At 36.9% G+C, this 22,557-nt stretch overlaps 1 protein-coding gene across 3 annotated transcripts in view; it reads left to right on the top strand.

The window, feature by feature from the left end:
* RAD51C (RAD51 paralog C) overlaps window positions 1-22,557 on the top strand; it is a 29,311-nt gene that overhangs the window by 2,720 nt on the left and 4,034 nt on the right. For 2 of the 3 annotated variants that reach the window (XM_039247306.1, XM_039247305.1), the window contains exons 2-7: window positions 1,019-1,277; window positions 2,076-2,242; window positions 3,331-3,464; window positions 9,665-9,796; window positions 15,818-15,884; window positions 16,822-16,882. In XM_039247306.1, the coding sequence (XP_039103237.1) occupies window positions 1,019-1,277; window positions 2,076-2,242; window positions 3,331-3,464; window positions 9,665-9,796; window positions 15,818-15,884; window positions 16,822-16,882 (820 nt within the window). The remainder of the gene's footprint in view (window positions 1-1,018; window positions 1,278-2,075; window positions 2,243-3,330; window positions 3,465-9,664; window positions 9,797-15,817; window positions 15,885-16,821; window positions 16,883-22,557) is intronic. The other variant, XM_039247307.1, reaches the window with a different exon arrangement.

Here is a 22,557-nt window from a genome sequence, read left to right as displayed (position 1 = left end):
TCATTAAATAATTTGGAGTGAGGGGCACCGGGGTGGCTCAGTTGGTTAAGGGTCCAACTTCACTTCAGGTCATGATCTCGTGGTTCGTGAGTTTGAACCCTGCGTCGGGCTTTGTGCTGACAGCTCGGAGCCTGGAGCCTGCTTCAGATTCTGTGTCTCCCTCTCTTTCTTTACTCAGCCCCTGCGCATGCTCTGTCTCTCTCTCAAGAATAAATAAACATTGGGGCACCTGGGTGGCTTAGTCAGTTAAGCGTCCGACTTTGGCTCAGGTCATGATCTCGGAGTTCATGAGTCCGAGCCCCATGTGGGACTCTGTGCTGACAGCTAGCTCGGAGCCTGAAGCCTGTTTCAGATTCTGTATCTCCCTCTCTCTCTGACCCTCCCCTGCTCATGCGGTCTCTCTCTCTCTCTCTCTCTCTCTCAGAAATAAATTAAAAAAAAATTTTTTTTTAAAGAATAAATAAACATTAAAAAATAATAATTTGGAGTGACTATGAATTTTTCATGACAGTGTTTCCATAAAAGTTTTTATTATGAATAATACATGCACATGTACCTCTTAAAGTTGAATCTTGTTTTAGGCAGTTGGAGGCCATTTTCATTCTCTTCTGGAAGTAATTTAGATACCTTATTAGAGCAAGATAACTGTGACTTCATGGGACCAAAATGGATAGTAAAAGAACTGACTGCCAGTACATTTTTATTTCTCTCTCCTGAGATACTATTGTAAGTACTCAAATGCTTTAGAGGTATAGGTTTCCGAATTCTGTTTTTGAGGTAATAAATAATCATACATGTAAAGTACATAAAGACTAAGAAACATAGTTACTTGTCTTTATCAACCTGAAAAATTCAATAGTTGGTGGAATGTTAGTTACGTTTTTAGATTTCTTTACTTTTGGCATCACTCTTATTATCTAAAAATTAGAACTAATGAAGACAATCCAATAGCATGTTAGACTTTTAAATTTCTAAAATCAGGGTGTTTTTGTTGTTTTTTCTCTTATTTTACTTTCAGAAGTTGGGATATCTAAAGAGGAAGCATTAGAAACTCTGCAAATTATAAGAAGAGAATGTCTCACAAATAAATCAAGATATGCTGCTGCAGCTGAGTCAGGCAAGAAGTGTACAGCACTGGAACTTCTTGAGCAGGAGCATACCCAGAGCTTCATAATTACCTTCTGTTCAGCACTAGATAATATTCTTGGGGGTGGAATACCCTTAACCAAAACAACAGAAATTTGTGGAGTACCAGGTGTTGGAAAAACACAATTATGGTAAAGTCAAATGTTCCCCTCTTAAGGGTAGGCTTAATAACATTTTATGTAAGTAATAGAATATGGTACTGTGGGTCTATATTCAGGAGACCAAAAATAGCATGTATGTGCTTTTAATTTTGTGTGTGTGTGTGTGTGTGTGTGTGTGTGTATGCGCGCGCGCGCACACACATACATCAGACAAAAATCAGTTTACCATTTTGATAAATTGATATGGATTGTTTTGAGATTATTTTGATATCCAAAAATGTTTCTTTTGCAACACTGTAATGTGTTTATTAGGATAAACAGGCAGTCTTCTATTTTATTATATAATTATTTCCTGGGAGTATATTTGAAAGTCAGATATTTGAAAGTAGATTTATGTATAAGAAAGGGTTTCCTTCCCAGAGGCCTAAAAACCACTAAAAAGTCCATAATCATAGTTTTATGAGTACCCCCCGGCACTAATCCAAATATCAATTGAAATACATACATTTGGAGGAGAGAGTTAGCCATATCTGTGGTGGTACCTAATGGGTGGTGATGTGGAATTGAAAAACACTGCCTTTAACCATGAGAGACTCTTGAATGCTGACAAAAACTGAGGACTGATGGATGTGGGGGGGAGGAGGGATGGGCATGGAGGAGGACACTTGTGGGGATGAGCACTGAGTGTTATGTGGAAACTAATTTGACAATAAACGATTTGTAAAAAAAAAAGAACTAGAATAGTAATAGTTAGAAAATGTAAAAAGAAAAAAAAAGAAAAATACTGCCTTAGATGGTTATGATAACGATTCATACTTCTCTTGACAGTATGCAGTTGGCGGTAGATGTGCAGATACCAGAATGTTTTGGAGGAGTGGAAGGTGAAGCAGTTTTTATTGATACTGAAGGAAGTTTTATGGTTGAGAGAGTGGTAGACCTTGCTACTGCCTGCATTCAGCACCTTCACCTTATAGCAGGAACACATATGGGAGAGGGTAAGTTAGCAAGTGATCCTCTTTTTTCTGTATGATAAAAGTAATTTGCATATGTACCTGTCAAGCCTCAGCAAGAAACCCTTTAGAATGAAGCTTAATGACTTGACAGTGTCCTAGTGTTAAACATTCAGATGTCTTTTATAGAATTAGAAATGCCACAACCTAGACTGGCTTTTTCTTTTTCTTTTATGGCCCTCGCTTCTGGGCCATATAATCTGTGTGTGTATTTCTTGAGCTTGTGATGTAGAAAGAGTGATTTTTTTTTTTAATGTTTACTTATTGTTGAGAGAGAGAGAGAGACAGAGTGTGAACAGAGGAGGGGCAGAGAGAGAGGGAGACACAGAATATGAAGCAAGCTCCAGGCTCCAAGCTGTCAGCACACAGAGCCTGACATGAGACATAGGGCTCGAGCTCATGAACCATGAGATCGTGACCTGAGCCGAAGTCAGAGACTTAACTGACTGAGCTACCCAGGCGCCCCAAGAGTATTTGATTTTTTAAAAAACATTTAAAGGTGGGGCACCTGGATAGCTTAGTTGGCTAAGCATCTGACTTTTTAAAAATATTTATTTATTTATTTAGAGAGAAAGCGCAAGCAGAGGAGGGGCAGAGAGAGAGGGAGACAAAATACCAAGCAGGCTCCATCTCACCAACCGTGAGATCATGACCTGAGCTGAAATCAACAGTTGGTTGTTAACCAGCTGAGCCTTCCAGGCACCTCTTAATTTGCAGTCCTATGAAAAAAACGAAGAGAAAGAGAAATTCTATTATGTTACTTCTATTCAATGAAAGTCAATAACTAGAAATACAAAAAGGCAGGCATTAAAACTGTAGTTGTGTATGTGTATAAAGTTTCTTAATAGCCTAGTATGTAAGGAAACAGTGGAGTAGGTGAAAATAAGAGGCCAGAAATTATGCAATGATAGTTTATAGTAATTTTGTTACAATTTTGTTATCTTTCAGTTTGAGTGGAGAGTTTGTTATTCACAGTGAAGCGTTTTGTTTTTCAGAAGTATTGTTTTCCTACAATCACCAATATATCAAAATAAGTAAAACTAATTATTTTAAGATTGTTTTGTTTATTTTAGAGCACCCAAAAGCGTTGGAGGATTTCACTCTTGAAAATATTCTTTCCCATATTTACTATTTTCGTTGTCGTGACTACACAGAGCTATTGGCACAAGTTTATCTCCTTCCAGACTTCCTTTCAGAACACTCAAAGGTAATGCTCAAATACTGAAATACAGCTAACCTTTGGAGTATCTTGGGAGGTGTTTGATTAACATTAAAAATAAGTAAATAGTATAGTGGCATATGCCCATTCAAAAATCTCTTCCTTGTCCTACAGTTTATTTATATTTTCATATATTTAATATATATATCTTATGCCCAAAGTAAGAAATTAAAATAATATAGAAAGAGATCTGTCTCCAGTACTGATAGAATAGCTTCTAACAAACTCTGTAGAAAGGTGTAAAATGAAAAATAAAACTACCCTTCTATTGCTTCCTAATACCTCTCCCTAAAGTTGACCACTATTGTTTTTTGTGTGTCTCCTCAAAAAAATTTTTATATATTTCGCAGTATCTGTCTACCCATTTTTAACATTTGTTAATGGGATAAGACCATAATATGGTTCTGCACCTTCCATTTTGGCTTAGAGTTTTGCATATCTTTGTATATCACCACATGTGGATAGATCTCATCCTTTTTTCAGCTGCATATTATTTGATTTTAAGAAGGTGCTTTTTGCTGTTGGTGGGAATGTAAAATGGTACAATTGCCTCAGAAAACAGTATGGCAATTCCTCAAAAAATTGAAAATAGAATTACCCTATGACCCAGAAGTTCCACTTCTGTGTATATAACCAAAAGAATTGAAAGCAGGATCTTGAAGAGATAGTTATACACCTGTGTCCATAGCAACATTATTAATATTACCTAAAACATGGAAGCAACCCAAGTATCCATTGATGGATGAATAGATCAGCAAAATGTGGTATATACATACAATGTAAAATTATTCAGCCTTAAAAAGGAAAGAAATTCTGACATATGCTACTCCTTGGATGAATTTGAGGACATTATGTAAGGTGAAATAAGCCAGTCACACCAAAAAAAGACATACCGTATTATTTTACTTACATGAGATGAGGTGTCAAGAGTAGTTAAATTCATGGACACATAAAGTAGAATGGTGGTTATAAGGACCTAGGGGGAAGAGGAGAATGGACAGTTATTGTTTAATGGGTATAGAGTTCAGTTTTACAAGATGAATATGTGTATTTTCCTATGTAAAAAAATTGGGGAAAAAGTAAGTACCTTAATTTAACTAATCCTATTGGTGATCTTTTAGATGGTGTTATTAATAATTGTTCGGAGATAATTCTTCATCTTGGGGCACATTTGTATGTTTATGGGATAAATTCTAAGTATTAGAATTACATTAAAGAGTATATACATATTTAATTTTGATAAATATTACACATGACAAAGACTCTCTTTGACCAAACATTAGTCAACTTCCTCTAAGTCTTCTTTTTCAATAGGCCTTGAACTTCATCCACATCCTGTCTTAGGCCTGACCAATGCAGTTCATTACTGTGAATAATGCTGCTATGAATATAGGGGTACAGTAGTAAAGAATCTTATAAATTAGAGAGAGTCTCCCACCCTTAATACTTGATCACCCTTGGTATCTCAAGTTCTTATTCCCCACTTTTGATGTATATGTCTTTGGTCTGCCTGTAACAAGAATTGTGTTAGGTCACTTTAGCAAGAATCCTACCCATGATGTCCCCTCTTACTCTGCTTCTTGGCTGTAAATCCCCACTTGTTCATGTTGTATTTGGGTTTAAACAGAGAGCTGAGCAGAGGAGGGTCAGAGAGAGAGGGAGACACAGAATCTGAAGCAGGCTCCAGGCTCTGAGGTGTCAGCACAGAGCCTGACTCAGGGCTCAAACTCATGGATCGCAAGATCATAACCTGAGCCAAAGTCAGACACCCAGTTGACTGAGCCACCTGGGCGCCCCTGATGCTGGTTTCTGATTCCATTCCATTCTGGTCAGAGAAGATAACTTTATATGATTCCATCTTTATGTATTTATTGAGACTTATTTTGTTACCCAACATCCAGGTCTATCCAGGAGAATGTTCCATGTGCACTTTAGAAGAATGTGTATTCATTCTGCTGTTTGAGTGGAATGCTTTATATATGTTTATATGTTCATTTTAGTTGGCTTCTAGTGTTAGGTCTTTTCTTTCCTGGTTTATCTTTTGTCCAGTTCTGTCCATCATTGAATGCAGAGTGTTGAAATCTCCAGTGTTACTATAGAATCGTCTCATTTCTTTCTTTAATTTTGTCAGTTTTTGCTTTAGATATTTTAAGGCTCTATTGTTAGCCCTATTGTGTATATGTATTTACAATTGTTTCTTTTTTTTTTTTTTTTTTTTATACATCAGCCTTTCTTTATTGGTAAGCAGGCAGGCGGTCGGCAAGTCAGGATCCTGGGGAGCATCTGGGGAGAGGGTTCTGCACTTGCCATCACAGTATATAATTGCTATACTTTCTTGATGAATTGACCCTTTTATTATTATACAATTATTTTATATAAATTATTATTTATCATTATCCTTCTTTGTCTCTTGTAACAAGTTTTTTCCTGAAGTCTCTTGTCTGATATTAGTATAGCTGTTACAGCTCTGTTTTGGTTACTGTTTGCAGGCAATATCTTTTTCTATCCTTCCACTTTTATGTGTATCTTTGGACCTAAAGTGAGTCTTTTGTAGAAAGTTTGTAGTTAGATCATTTTTTAAAATTTTTTTATTATTTTTTTTTTACAAATAGTTTATTGTCAAATTGGTTTCCATATAACACCCAGTGCTCATCCCCACAAGTGCCCTCCTCCATGACTTGAGATATCTTATGTAGTTACATTTACTGATACTCTTTCTGTATGGATTTGAGTTTCTGTCTGGTGTTCTTTCATTTTCAGCTGGAAGGACTCTTTCCAGTATTTCCAAGTATTTCTTGTAATAGATCTAACAATGAATTCTGTTTATCTGGGAATATCTTAATTTCTGTTTCACTTTTGAAGAATACTTTTGCCCAATTCACAATTCTTGGTTGACAATGTTTTTTCTTTCAGCAATTTGTATATGTCATCCTATCACTTTCTGGCCTTTGAGAACCAATGAATGAACAAGTAAATGAATAAATACATGTGTGTGTGTGTGTGTGTGTGTGTGTGTGTGTAATCTCATTTTTACCACTCCATTGGTATGCTGGTAAATTTTTAGTGACTGGCTTTCCGGGAAAGAAAATGTATGCATATATATAATACATACATAGTTTATTATAAAGTTGCTGACATAAAGGATGGATAGCACACTATTTACAAATAATAATAAAACATAGAATACTCTTTTTTTTTAGTTTAATTTATTTAAGTAATCTCTACACCCAATGTGGGACTTAAACTCATAACCTCGAGATCAAGAGTTGCATGTTCTTCCAACTGAGCCATGCAGGTGCTCCCAAGTGATACTCTATATTATAAATCTGTAGCCAACTGAGTCATACAGAAAGCTTTCACTGATTTGATTTTTTTATTGAGATTAATTTCACATAATAAAATTCGCCATTTAAAAGTGAACAATTTACCGGGCACCTGGGTGGCTCAGTCGGATACGCGTCTGACTTTAGCTCAGGTCATGATCTCGCAGTTTGTGGCTTCAAGCCCCGCATCGGCTTTGTGCTGACAGCTCAGAGCCTGAAGCCTCTCTTCAGATTCTCTGTCTCCCTCTCTCTCTGACCCTCCCCTGCTTGCACTGCCTCTGTCTATCAAAAATAAATAAAACATTAAAAAAAAGAGTGAACAATTCAGGGGCACCTGGGTGGCTCAGTTGGCTGAGCGTTCAACTCTTGATTTTGGCTTCAGGTCACGATGCCAGGATTGTGGGATTGAGCCTCACATTGGGCTCCATGCTGAACATGGAGCCTTCTTGGGATTCTCTTTCTCTTTCCCTCAGCCCCTCTCCCTTGATCTCTCTCTCTGTCTCTCTGTCTCTGTCCTGTCTCTCTCTCTCTCTCTCTCTCTCTCTCAAATAAATAAATAAAAATTAAAAAATAAAACTGAACAATTCAGTGCAGTTAGTACATTCACAGTGTTGTCAACCACTGCCTCTATCTAGTTCCAAATGTTTTTATCATCCTAAAAGTAAACTAATACTCATTACAGAGTTGCTCCCTATCCTGCCTCCCTGCAAAGAGCCTGGTGACAACCAATCTGTATTCTGTCTCTATAGATTTACCTATTTTGGATATTGCATATAAATGGAATCACACAACACATGATCTTTTTGGTCTGGCTTTTTCACTTAGCATAATAGATTCAAAGTTCATCTGCTTCGTAGCATATATCTGTACTTCATTCCTGTTTATGGTGGAATAATAATCTGTCGTATGTATACACCACAATCTCTGTATCCTTTCATCTATTGATGAACATTTGGGCAGTTTCTACCTTTTGGTTATTGTGAATTGGGCTGCTATGAACATGTATGTACATATATATTTTTTAGTACCAGTTTTCAGTTCTTTTGGGCATAAACCCAGAAGTGAAATTTCTGGGTCAAATTGGTAATACTATGTTTAATTTTTTGAAGAATCACTGAACTGTTTCTTCATAGTCGCTGAACCATTTTACATTCTTACCGCCAACTTATGAGGTTTGCCTTCATTTTAATTTTGCTAAACTTATGTATTCTTATTTGATCTATGTAATTATTTGGCAAAATCACACTACCAATGAGCATTTGATTGCTATCCAGTTCAGAAGAAGTTGCCCACCTCATGATGAACAAGTACTGTTTTAACAGGAATGCTGATTGATATTTTTGCTTATGTTAACAAGTGTGATGAAAGCGAAACAACAAAGGTATATTTTTTAAATTGAAGTATAATTGATGTAAAAAATCCTGTTAGTTACAAGTGTACATTATAGCGTTTTGGTATTTTTACACATTATGAAATAATCCCCACAATATGTCTAGTTACCATCTGTCACAATACAAAAAGGTATGTGTGTATGTCTTTATATGTGGGCTGTCTTTCCATCTTAGTGGTCCTTATCTGGGACTCAGTTCTGTTGCCTCCTGTTTCATTGATGCCTTCCCTCACATCTAGTCTGAGTTAACCTCTCTACTTTATCACCTACTTATTTGTCATCATTTCACCCAGTGTAGTTTCTTCATAACTCCTAATATTATTAGAAATTATTCATGTATTTGCTTGCATTTTACTTGTCCTTTACTCCACTAGAACATAAGCTAGAAGAGAACAGGGACCTTGTCTTTTGTTCCCCACTGCCTAGAACAGTGACTAACATATAGTAGGTATCAGTAAATATTTGCTGAATGAAGGAATGAATACTCTAAATAAAAGATAAAAAATGACTTCCTTAGACATGTCTTTATCAAATCCTCTTCTTTAGTGTAATCCTTATTAGATAGAAAAATATATAATCTTAACAGGTTTTTAAAATTTCTTTATATTTGGATTAGTTCCCAAATTCTGTTTGTTCTTGGACCTTAGATCTTGGACTATACTGCAACTGTCATGAAAATATTTATCATCTATAAGTGAACTGTCTTGATTAGAATTTCAAGACAAACCTGTCTCATGCTGAATGCTACATTTTAACAGATTCTGTAATAATTATTTGCCTTATAGTATATTTAAAATTAAGGAGGAAAAGTATGCCAAGAACTAGATTTTGAAGATGGTATGATTAATATTTGATAAGTTTTTTTAAACGAAAAATCTTGACGGTAAAATGAAATACTGACTTGAAGAATTTGTTTTACTAAGACTTCAGAAGTGCTTTTTATCAGTGTGAAATGCCTCTGTAAAGATTGTGTATAGTGGCAAAGTATAAGAAAATTGCTTCTTTTTCTTTTGTTGAATTACTTTTTAAAGTTGATAAATTGTCTTTTATTTTTGAAGTTTATTTATTTTTGAGGAAGAGAGAGAACACACATGAGAGCATGACGAGGGAGGGGCAGTGAGACCTGGGACTCTGAACTCCATCTGAAGCAGGCTCCATGCTTAGCCTGGGGCTCTGACTCACAAACTATAAGATCGTGACCTGAGCTGAAATCCATTCATACTTAACTGACTGAGCCACCCAGGTGCCCCAAGTTGATAAATTATCAAATCAGAGTACATTTTAACTTTCAGTGAGTAATGCAGAAAGCATTGGGTGAGTAGATTTATAGCTCTCCAAAGCTTTTGGAGAGTTAGAAATAGAACCCTGTATTTCAAGGATTTTTTTTTCTTGCAATGAACTATGCTTTTTGGATGTCACTTTTTAAATTTTATTTTTAACACCAAACCTAATATCCTTATCTCTTCCACATTTAGGTTCGATTAGTGATAGTGGATGGCATTGCTTTTCCTTTTCGTCATGACCTAGATGACCTCTCCCTTCGTACTCGATTACTAAATGGCCTAGCCCAGCAAATGATCAGCCTTGCAAATAACTACAGGTTAGCTGTAAGTATTATTAGTCAAGAGAATTTTATAATGAAGTCAAGCTTGTATAACATAACAATGTCTACAAATAACAAAATAGAATTTGACTAAAAGCAAATAATACGGATGGTTTTGAATGTAGTTTTGGTTTGATTTCTGGAAAAAATTAATTCAAGACATAAATGTTGTATATCAGTTTTCCTAGAAAATAACAAGCATAGTCAAGATGCCATATTTCAAAATGGACTTGTTTGATAAAGAAATGCTACATTTGGTAATTGCAATGTTGGGTTTTTCTTGTCTAAATATACTGGACATTTTTGGGGGGCGCCTGAGTGACTCAGTCAATTGAGTGTCCAACTTCAGCTCAGGTCAGAATCTCACAATTCGTGAGTTTGGGCCCCATATCAGGCTTGCTGCTGTCAGTACAGAGCCCTCTTCAAATCCTCTGTCCCTCCCCTGCTCACTTGCTCTCTCTCTCTCTCTCTCTCTCAAAAAAATCAACATATAAAATTTTTTTTTCATAAATGTGCTTGATGTTTTTCAGGTAAGGTCTTCTAACATCCCGTTTTTCTTTTACTCTGGGTCTTTTTATTAGTACATGTTGTGTAATCACAGATTCAGATCGATAGAAAAGTTACATAGTGTGAACAACCTGGAAGATTGGAGATGGAGCGAACTCTCTAGATTTGAAATATGAGGTTAGATGTACACATAAGTTCCAAAGACATAAAGAGGAGTGAGGTAACAATCTTTTTTTTTCTGCCTATTTGCCGTCACTGTCTCCTCTGCAACCCTATGCCACATTCTCACACAAATACACTTGTCCAGGAGGGAAATTGGAAAAGAGCAAACTGCTTAACTTGACTTTCTCGTATTTACCCTAATTAGAGAGTCTTTAGCACATATCCATAATGTAGCATAAGTGGATAAAGAACTCTTTGATGAGGAGCACCTGGGTTAAGCGTCGGTTAAGCGTCCGACTTTCTCTGAGGTCATGATCTCGCAGTTCGTGGGTTCGAGCCCCGTGTCACGCTCTGTGCTGACTGCCAGCTCAGACCCTGGAGCCTATTTCAGAGTCTGTGTCTCCCTCTCTTTCTGACCCTCCCCTGCTCACGCTGTCTTTCTCTCTCTCCTAGAAATAAATAAAAAAATATTTAAAAAAAATATTAAAAAAAGAGAAAGAATTCTTTGATGAAATCGTTTTGAAACATACATTTTGATTTTTGAAGTTTTATATATTTTTTTGGCATATAACAAAACAGTGTCCTGTGTTTGAATTATTGTCATTAATTTGTAGTTTTATACATCAGTGAAGAGCCCCAGTAGGGGGCACTCAAGACTACTGGGTTGCATAGTTCCTTAGGGTTTTTTATTTTTTATTTAAAAAAATTTTTTTAATGATTTACTTATTTCTCAGAATTATTGTCATTAATTTGTAATTTTACATTCAATGAAGAGCCCCCAGTAGGGGGCACTCAAGACTACTGGGTTGCATAGTTCCTTAGAGTTTTTTATTATTTATTTAAAAAAAAATTGTTTTTAAATGTTTTATTTATTTCTGAGAGAGAGAGATAGCATAAGCAGGGGAGGATCAGAGAGAGAGGGAGATACAGAATCCGAAGCAGGCTCCAGGCTCTGAGCTGGCACTCAGCACAGAGCCTGACATGGGGCTTGAACCCATGAGCCATGAGATCATGGCCTGAAGTCGGCCACTTAACCGACTGAGCCACCCAGGAGCCCCTTTAATTTTTTTTTTTTTAATGTTTTATTTATTTCTGAGAGAGAGACAGCATGAGCAGGGGAAGGTCAGAAAGAGAGGAAGACACAGAATCTGAAACAGGCTCCAGGCTCTGAGCTAGCTGTCAGCACAGAGCCCAACACAGAGCTTGAACTAGTGAGCCATGAGATCATGACCTGAGCCAAAGTCAGACGCGGGGCTTGAACCCACGAGCTGTGAGATCGTGACCTGAGCTGAAGTTGGAGGCTTAACTGACTGAGCCACCCAGGTGCCCCTATTTTTGTGTGTGTTTTTTTAAACAGAAATAGTTTCGTCCTTTCTGATTAAAAACTAATCTAAACAGTGGAATACTATGCAGTGTTTAAGAAGAGTAATGTAAACATATAATGTAATGTAGTAATGTAAATGTAGACATACTAACAGAGAACAGGATATATTCAGATATATTATTAAGTGAAAAGATTCAAGTCACATAACACTATATTTTACGTGATCCCATAAAATAAAAATACATATGTGCATTTATATGAACAAAAAGATCTGAAAAGATTAAAATGCTCATAATTACTACTTCTAGAAATAAGATTTTGTAGGGTTGAGGACATACTTTCCCCTCTTACTTTATAAATTCTTCTTTGCTTGATTTTTAATTTCCCAGTTACTATGTATGACTTTTGAAAATAAATATATTTCACTGGGTGCCTGGGTGGCTCAGGCGGTTGAGTGACTTTAGATCTGGTCATGATCTCAAGGTTCATGGGTTTCAGCCCCAGTCAGGCTTTGTGCTGATGGCACAGAGCCTGCTTCAGAGTCTCTGTCTCCCCCATCTCTGTCCCTTCTTTCCTCTTGGATGAGCTCTCTCTTCTCTCTCTCTCTCTCTCAGAAATAAACATTAAAAAAAAATTTAAGGGGCACCTGGGTGGCTTAGTTTGTTGAGTGCCCAACCTCACCTCAGGTCATGATCTTGCAGTTCATGAGTTTGAGAGTTGTGACCTCGCATTTTATGAGTTCAAGCCCCACATTGGTCTCACTGCTGTTGGTGCACTGCCCACTTCAGATCCTCTGTCTTTCTTTTCTGCCCCTCTCTTTGCTTGTGTATGCTCTCTCTCTCTTTCTCTCTCTCTCTCAAAAACAAACATTTTAGAAGAATTTTAAAAAATACATTTCACAATTTTTTTTAAGTTTATTTTTGAGAGAGAAAGAGAGAGAGCATGAGCAGGGGAAGGGTAGAGAGAGAGAGAGAGAGAAGGAATACTAAGCAGGCTCTGCACTGTCAGCATGGAGTCTGATGTGGGCCTCAAACTCACAAACCACAAGATCATGATCTGAGGCAAGATCAGGAGTCCATTGCTTAACTGACTGAGCCCCCCAGGTGCCCCTTGCATTTTACAATTTTAAGTTATATATGGTTTCTATAAAAGAAGTTCTAAACTTTCTAAGTAGAAAGTAAATAAATTATCTGTTACCCAAAGATGTTAATTGTTGAGTTTGGTGTACATATTTTTCCAAACTTACCACCCCCTCTCTATATATGGACATTTTTAAAAGATTTTTAAATTAGTTAATATTAAAAAATTTTTTTAATGTTTTTATATATTTTTGAGAGAGAGAGAGAGAGAGAGAGAGAGAGAGAGAGATCATTAGTGGGGGAGGGGCAGAGAGCGAGGAAGACACAGAATCTGAAACAGGCTCCAGGCTCTGAGCTAGCTGTCAGCACAGAGCCCAACACGGAGCTTGAACTAGTGAGCCATGAGATCATGACCTGAGCCAAAGTCAGACGCTTAACTGACTGAACCACCCAGGCGCCCCTAATTTATTTTTTAATGTTTGTTTATTTTTGAGAGACAGAAACAGAGGGTGAGTGGGGGAGGAGCAGAGAGAGAGGGAGACATGGGATCTGAAACAGACTCCAGGCTCTGAGCTGTCAGCACAGAGTCCAACACGGGGCTTGAACTCACAAACCGTGGGATTATGACCTGAACTGAAATTGGCCACTTAACCGACTGAGCCACCCATGTGCCCCTAAGATGTTTTCTAAGCGGGGCTCAAACTCACACTGCGAGATAAGAGTTGCATGCTTTACCAACTGAGCCAACCAAACACCCCTATACAGACATGTGTTTTGTTCTATTTTTAACTTTCACTATTTTTTAAAAAGTTTATTTATTTTGAGAGAGAGAGAACCCACATGTGTGAGCAGGAGAGGGGCAGAGAGAGAGGGAGAGAGAGAATCCCAAGCAGGCTTCGTGCCCAGCACAGAGCCCAATGTGGGGCTTAGTCTCAATGACCATGAGATCATGACTTGAGCTGAAATCAAGAGCAGACACCAAAGGGACTAAGCCACCCTAGGTACCCCATAAAAGCAACTTTTCTTAGGCTTTTCGGATACCTTAAGACAGATTAATGGATGTACAAAGTAAATCAGAATAAGGCACAGATGCTTACACAGTTCAAAGCAGCTTGATGCTAAGATGCTGAGTATTGTTCCTAGGGGAAGGAGTTTGGTGATGCTGCTCTCCCTTTCTGGGTGCTCTCTGCATCTATAATGGTTCATTGCAAAACAAATACTGAATGCTATATTTGCTTTTTGCTTTTGCTTTTTTTTTTTTTTTTTTTTAGTAAAAGTGAAAATACTCTTTGGATTTATTTTGGTTAGCAAAAACAGGTACTAATGTAGGTCTTTCATAAAAGTGAAGTGGCATAACAGGAACTTTTGAAAGGCAGGAGATACTTGTACTCTAAACCAGTGCTGTCTGATAGGACTTTTCTGCGAAGATGAAAATAACTCAGTGTAATATAGCAGTTGCATGGCTATTGAGCACTTGAAAAGTGGTTAGTGCTACTGAGGAACTGAATGTCTAATTTTAATTTAATTTTTTTAAAGAGGTTTTTAAAAAAATTTAGAGAGAGAGAGAGAACGCGAACATGAGCAGGGGAGGGGCAGAGACAGAGAGAGAGACAGAGAATCCCAAGCAGGCTCAGAGCTATTAAGCATAGAGCCCGACACTAGGCTTGAACCCAAAAATGGTGAGATCATGACTTGAGCCGAAATCAAGAGTCAGATGCTTAACCAACTGAGCCACCCAGGGGTCCCAGATTTTAATTTAGTTTTTAAAAGCTCTCTGTGTGGCTAATGGCTGCAGAATTGGATGGCGCACTTCTAACCAAAAAGTGTTGGTATAAATAAATATCCCAGTTGTTAGAGCTTAAACACTTGGTAGTCTGTATAGTAAAGAGTATTGTTCAGCATGTTGGGGATGCCGTTTAATCCTATATTTCAGTTAGTTACCAATTTATATTACAGTTTAGCTTGTTCTAAGATGCGTGGCATGAGGTAGCACATAGGGAAGCCACTGTAGCACTTAAGGGAAGAGGAACTAGAAGAAAGTTGTTATTCAGTTGGTGGCTAATTGAAATCTAGATGGAGCACAGATTTCTCTTTTGTAGACAAATAAAAATTTTAGGGTGTTAACACTGCAGTGGGAATAGCCAAACAGCCTTTTCTTTCTCCATTTTCTTATGGAACTGATAACTTTTTCAGAATAGGTACCTTTCTCATTGCTTTTCATAGAAGTTTTTTTTATCAGTTTCAGCTTGCAGTTATATATGTCATATTTCTGGTGGGAAGATCTGTATTGGAAGAATATTTATAAGAACTCTTTCTGGAGAATTTGGGGCTGGCAGGTGCCAGATAATCTTTTACTATAGTAAGTCAGCTTTAAACTCAAGTTTTAAAAGTAACGGGTTTCCAATGCTCCCAGTTTTGAAGTTTTTATACATGATCTCTTTAGACCTTTATGTATTATGTATTATCTATTATATTTTTATTCTTCCATTTTCACAATTAGAATTTTGTTTTTATCTGTTAAAAATGTTTATGTTTATGGGGCGCCTGGGTGGCTTAGTCGGTTGAGCGTCCGACTTTTGCTTAGGTCGTGATCTCGCGGTTCATGGGTTGGAGCCCCGCGTCGGGCTCTGTGCTGACTGCCAGCTCAGAGCCTGGAGCCTATTTCAGAGTCTGTATCTCCCTCTCTCTCTGACCCTCCCCTGCTCACACTGTCTCTCTCTCTCTCTCTCTCTCCTAGAAATAAATAAAAATTAAAAAAAACAAAATGTTTATGTTCAATAAAACTTGTTTTCAGATAACTACTCATTTTAATGGGCAAGTTTTTAAGAATTTATCAGAAAAGTTTCCATTCCCTAAATATGTTTTTCTATATATTGTATTCAGAACAGTGAAGTCACAGAACTATTTATTTGATAATTTTGGAGAGACTCACCTAATCTTCTCACTTTTTTAGGTACTTTTAACTAATCAGATGACAACAAAGATTGATAGAAATCAGGCCTTGCTGGTTCCTGCATTGGGTGGGTAATTAATCAAATAAGGATTTTTAACTTTTTTAAAGTTTTATTTATTTTGAGAGAAAAAGAGTGTGTGCGAGTTGGGGAGGGGCAGAGAGAGAATCCCAAGGAGGCTCCAAGCAGTTAGCGCTGAGTCTGACACAAGGCTCGATCTCAAGAACTGTGAGATTGTGACCTGAGCCAAAATCAAGAGTCAGATGCTTAAACCCACTGAACCACCCAGGCATCCCCCATATTTAACACAACACATTTTTTCCTACTTCTTTCATTTGATGCTTGTTGAGTACTGTAGTTTCCATGAAAGCAGAGATTGTATCTGTTACTCACTGAAAAGTGAGCATAGAGCACAGTGCCCTTAGACACTGACTCATCCTTTCAGTTATTTAACAAACATTTATTGAGCATCTACTATTCGGCGACTATTGTGTCAGGTACTGAGCATATAAATATTCATAAGATGACTCTTGCCCTCAGAAGGTCTTAGGCAAGAGGAAGGGTGAATCCACTTAAGTACAGATCACAGTACAGTGAATAGACTTATGAGTCTTCTTAACCTCAGTCCTGGTTTTGTTAAGACACAGTGTTTCGAGATTGTTTTGTACTAAATTCTTGAAGAATATTCTGCCAGAGTTTTTGCTTTTCTTCTGGTAGCCAGAAATATGTTAGTAGGTCTGATGATACAGAAGATCAACAAATATGTTGACTCAAACTATAAAGTTTTCTGAAAGCAAATAAAGGGTAATGATCTGCAGTATTTCCATAGATAGGTAAAAATCTATTAATCTCAGGTTGTTACCCATATAAAAGGGATTTTGAAAGTATAAGTATATTCTAGTGTTAAATTAGGTAAAGTAAAACTGTTTTGGTCTGAGGCATTCTGAAAGACTTATAACCTTGTCAGTAAGGTAATACACAGTTGTTCTGTTCTTATTCCCACTAGGAGAAAGTTGGGGACATGCTGCTACAATACGACTTATCTTTCATTGGGACCAAAAGCAAAGGTCAGTATAGAAACAAGTTAATAATTTTGAATATTGGGTTAATTACACTGAACAGTTATGTTTTCTTAAATCTACTCCAGTGGATGAAATCTACAGTGCCCCAGTTAACTAAAGCTTTTGTTGCCTTGTCCTCTATCACCTAGAGAAAACATAGAAACAGGTTGTTAAACTGCACATTTAGCTAACATAGGAAATGCTTTAGAATATTTAAATGATGGGGTGCACCTGAAATGAGTAGGTGGCCAAGGAATGCTACCTTCTAAAGCTCTTTGAAATCAAGTACCATTTATTAGCCTTGCAGAAGGAGGTAGGTACTCTCTGTTCCTAGAAGGGATTGAAAAAAGAATAAAATCAGGACAGAAGAAAAACCTTGAGGTTAGCTTTAGGACCAATTTATGTGGAAAAAAAGGATGGTTTTTCTTAGTTGCTTAATATACTTCTTGTATGAAATTGTGTCTATTTTTGTTTTCTTTTATTTTGCTATCCTACTTTTGTTCTCCAGTTACTTACTTGCCTTTCACAAGTATTGTTCTTTAAAATAAAGCTATGGCAGCATGAAACCTTTTTATTTGTTGTCATTGCTGCTGAGCAAGTGAACAAACCAGCTTTCATTTTCCTTAAAATAGGCAAATGAAAGCTGTGGAGTCTTTTATTCTATACTTCCAGAAATGTCAGATTTATGCAGCCTTTCTGCTTTGAGATTAATTGGTGTAACTAAGAAAACTTCATTTGGAAATGCTCTAATGAATGGGGGAAATTGAGACAGCAGGTGGGCAAAGATGAAAAAAGAGTTGCTTAAATATAAATCATGTCTGGTCAGTGATATTGTCTAGTTCTTTACCTACATTTCTGTGTTCTCCAAGCTGAAAAAAATCATGCCTGACAAATTGGGTTTTACTTAACTCTGAGCGCATAGCAGAATTTATTACTCTTACATACATCTTTTGAAATTAATTCACATGGTTTGTGTCTCTTTTAAAAATGGCATTTCCAAAGAGCCCAGGTAACTCCTCTCCCCCCATAATACATAGTGCTTTACAATTAACTTCCATCCCCCAGTTCTTCAAATAAGTCATTGTATTCTGGATCACAAAAATAATTCTTTCCTCAGCAACAAACTCTGCTGTAAAGACTTGGCAACAGTTCTGCAGATGAGAATCTTATGAACATATTACTTATATTTTCTTAGATTTAGGTTTTCTGTAACATGTATCTCACTGTTTAAATGCTTTTAGGAATTCCCATTTTAAACATCCATTTTTATTCTATTAACTATTCACTGATAGAATAAATCTAAAAAATAAAAATAATACAAGCAAAGCAAAATGTTTCATCTTTTTGTTTGGGGTGTTTTTGTTTTTTAAGATGTTTCATCTTTTTTTTAATATTTACTTATTTTTGAGATATCTTTTTTCTTTTTTAATATTTATTTAGTTTTGAGAGAGAGCTCTAGCAGGGGAGGGTCAGAAAGAGAGGGAGACAGAATCGAAAGCAGGCACCAGGCTCTGTATCACTGAGCCCAACACGGGGCTCAAACTCATTAACTGAGATAATGACTTGACCTGAAGTAAGATGCTTAATCGGCTGAGCCACCCAGGTCCCCTGAAGATGTTTCATCCTTTAATGCACTCATCAGAAAGAGATCTTTGCCATCTTAGTCAAATTGTAGAAGTTAGCATTGGTTAGATACCCATGAGATCAGAAAATTATGCTTGCTTTTTAGGAGTTAACTATTTTATGACTTCCAGCTTCTTACTGATCCTTTCCAAGAAATTGGAGAATGGTGTAGAACACTTGACAGTGAATTAGATAGACTTAGGGGAAATCTGTTCCATTAGATAGATTTAGGGGAAATCTGTTCCATAAGTTTTTTCTATATCCCAGACTATTATTTTAGTGACTACTTGGTTATGCTAGGTTTTAACTGGGCAGTTTTTATGTACATTTCCCTCCAATAATCCCTTTGATAACTCTTTGAAGGATCTATACCTGCATAGAAGTGAGAAGACCAAGGCTGCCCAGAAAGATTTAGTAGTAAATAATAGCACAATTTATTGAATATTTATTAACTGTCTTATTGTACTTAGTATTGTATGTGTACGTATATATAGTACTTCATTTTATTTTCCAAATCTGTGAAATAGTAGTATCTAGATTTTATAGCTGACTCTATAATAGTCTATTTTCCTATAATTGCTATTTCTAGAGTGTAATTATAGTATTGTGTTGATTGCCATCAAATCTGAAAGTATAGCTCTTATCCTTTTTTAGATAAAATCCTTTTTCTCCAAACTGTTTTTTTCTCCCCAGCTGGAGATATATAAGTAATGTGCGTATTTTATTATGATCAAAATAAGTTGACCTCATTTAATAGAATTAAAATAGTTTTGTTCTTCATTGTTTGAAACCAGTTATCTTTAAGTCATTAAAGTTGCATGAAGTCTTGTATGTGTTTTAAATTTTAGTTTATCTTGAAAGGATGAAAATAGAAATTCACACTGGGGAAAAATAGTTATAAAAATGAACACTTCCAGTTAGAGTAGAAAACTAAAAACCTTGACTAGCCAAATTTATATTGAGAATTGAACTGAAATGTCCTATCTTATGCTTCAGTCCCCATCTTCTACCAGAAACCCCTTTAACCCTCTGACTAACAGTGAAATAACATTCCAGCAGTTATTCAAATAAACACTTACACCTCTGTCCTGTATATTGTGTGGAACTTCCTCCAAATTTCATATTCATGATAATATGAGGCTGAGATTGTTCCGAATTATATCACTTTTTGCCAGGAAGATCTGGTGGTAGAGTGGAGTAATACATCAACACCCCCACATAGTGTTTCATATGTGTGCTCAGCTTTAGAGCACAAATTGTGCTTCTGTCTTATTTCTTCCTGACCCAAACTGTGTAGTTCAGCCATATGTTAAGCTTCATCTTAGCTGGGGCCATGAGCCAAGTGATTCTTTGGTTTAGTTTGTTGTTTAAAAAGATCTCTTGAGATGCAGATATGAAATATAAAATTTTATTTTTACCTAGAAATTTGAGGAAATTTTTCACCCTGAATATTTAATGCCCATTTTAGGATTTTTAATAAACATGTAAATGCTTCTTAAAAGCTCCTCTACTTTTTAATAATTTTCTCAGAAAATTCAGATGTATTGGCTATCTTTTTGGACATATGGTGATATGAGGTGATTTAGATAATTTTTCAGAAGGTTATCTAATTTTTGTTTTATTGAATCAAAAAGAAAATGATTTTTTCACAAGACAGGTTAAAATACACCATGTCTCTCTTTTTCTATATATATGTATATGTGTGTGTGTATGTATATACTTTTTAACTTTTTTTATTTTTTTAAGTAACCTCAGTGCCCAAAGTGGAGCTCTAACTCACGACCTAGAGATCAAGAATTCCATGCTCGAGGGGCCTGGGTAGCTCAGTTGGTTAAGCGTCTGACTTTACCTCAGGTCACGATCTCACGGTTTGTGGGTTTGAGCCCTGCATGGGGCTCTGTGTTGACAGCTCAGAGCCTGGAGCCTGCTTCGGGTTCTGTGTCTCCCTCTCTCTTTTCTCTCTCTCTCCCTCTCCCCCACTTATGCTTTGTTTCTCTCTGTCTTTCAAAAATAAATAAATGTTAAAAAAAAAAAAAAAAAAAAGAATCCCATGCTCTACCAACCAGCCAGGTCCCCCAATTTTTATGTTATATTTTGTATTAAAAACAGAATTATCAACTCTAAAGCATTGTAAAAATTTATAATCTCAGTCCCTAACACTATTCTTATATTACATATTACTCACCAATTACTCATTTTTGTATACAATTGTAATTACAGAGTATATGACATTTTGGATTCTGCCATTTTTGTCCTAAAAGTACAAACCTAAGGTATTAAGCTAATGAACTGTGATCTCTGATTGCTTCTTGTTTGAATTGTGCCTGAGTAGAGGAGCAATTTCAAAATTTGAAGAGTAACAGATCATAAACCAAGATGTCCATTTTGAATTTTTTGGTAAACAAATTAGACCTTGCTTGCACCTCGGTTGGAGAGTGGCCTTCTGTGGCTTCCTCTGCAATGGGCTCTGTGGCCTAGCATCCCCATCCTTACCACCTGGGGTTGCACACCAAGGCCCATAAGGGGCTGCTGCCAAAGTTTCCATCAGCCTACAAGCACCAGCATGGCAGCCATCCTCTCCAGTGGCTCACTTGTGGCCATCCGTGACAATTACTAGTGCCTCGAGGGTTCCACTTCTAGTAACCTGTCCTGCATAAGTGCAGAGTATCCTGAGGAAGCTGCCCCTTACCACTCTGGTCTCCCCAAGGCTGACTCGGGTCACTGGTGAGCAAGCTTCTTTTTCAGGAAGTCTAGTGTCCTTGTTCATGGCTACAGTGTTGAAATCCCCAGGCCCCAACGACATCATCACCTGTGACTTGGCTCCAGAAGCTATGAGAAACCAGCCTGGTGGCCAGCCTGGCAAAGCTGATACCGGCCCACAGCCCTGAGTGGCCACTACCAGCCACCAGGCTTCAGGAGACCCTAGGCTCTTATCAGAACTCCTACCCGTCCTTCTCCTCTCTATAGACTAGGTAGAATGCAGCAAGCAGAAGCAGTTGGGTTCTTTTATATCAGAACAATAAAACACCAAAAAAGAAGTTGAGAGAACCCCACTCTACCATCCAAGCCACACACAAGGCATGTTGACACACCTTGTAACCTTGTGCCTTGCACCAAGTGGAAAATAAACTCCAAGCAGCCAGTAAAAAAAAATCAACATTATATTGTATGAAAATTAATGAACCTTTTAACTCTGAGAGTTTATGATTTTTTTCTAAGTTAGAAACTGCAGTTTGTGCAGTTATGCCCATTTTAAAAATGGTAAATTGTGGTAAATTGTATGGCACCCACCTGGCTCAGTTGGTAGAGCATTCCACTCTTGATTTTGGGGTTGTGAGTTCAAGCTCCATGTTGGGCATAGCGCTTACTTAAATTTTTAAAAATAAAATTGTGCTAAATTGTACATATCATAAAATTCATCATTTTTATCATTTAAGTGTATGGTTTAGTGGCATGAAGTACATTCACATTATTGTGCAATCATCACCACCATCCATCTCCACAGCTTTTCCATTTTCCCCAACTGAAACTATTCCCACTAAACACTAACTCCCTATTCTTCCCTCCCATCAGCTTGTGGCAACCACCATTCTACATTTTGTCTATGAATTTGACTATTCTAGGCCCCTCATATAAGTGAAATGATACAATATTTGTCTTATTATGACTGGCCTTTTTTCACATAGTATAGTTTTCAATGTTCATCATAACACATGACAAGAATTTCTTTCCTTTTTAAGACTAATATTCCATTATACATAGAAACCACATTTTATGTTTCCATTCATCTGTCAGACACTTGGGTTGCTTCTGTCTTTTGCCTATTGTGAATAAGTTATATCAGTTTTAAAGTGATTTTTAAAAGAACCTTAAAAGTTTTTCCTTAGGGCACCTGGCTGGCTCAGTCTATAGAGCCTGTGCTTCTTGATCTTGGGGTCATGAGTTTGAGTCCCAAGTTGGGCATAGAGCTTACTTAGTTAAAAAATTTTTTTAACAATAAATAAAAGCTTTTGGTTATATTTGTTTGCTATTACAGTATTTGAGCAAAGTTAATAAGA

The sequence above is a fragment of the Hyaena hyaena genome, unplaced genomic scaffold (genome assembly GCF_003009895.1).
Source record: "Hyaena hyaena isolate Hyena2069 unplaced genomic scaffold, ASM300989v1 scaffold_298, whole genome shotgun sequence".
Taxonomy (NCBI): Eukaryota; Metazoa; Chordata; class Mammalia; order Carnivora; family Hyaenidae; genus Hyaena; species Hyaena hyaena.
This window is presented reverse-complemented; position numbering and strand designations above follow the sequence as displayed.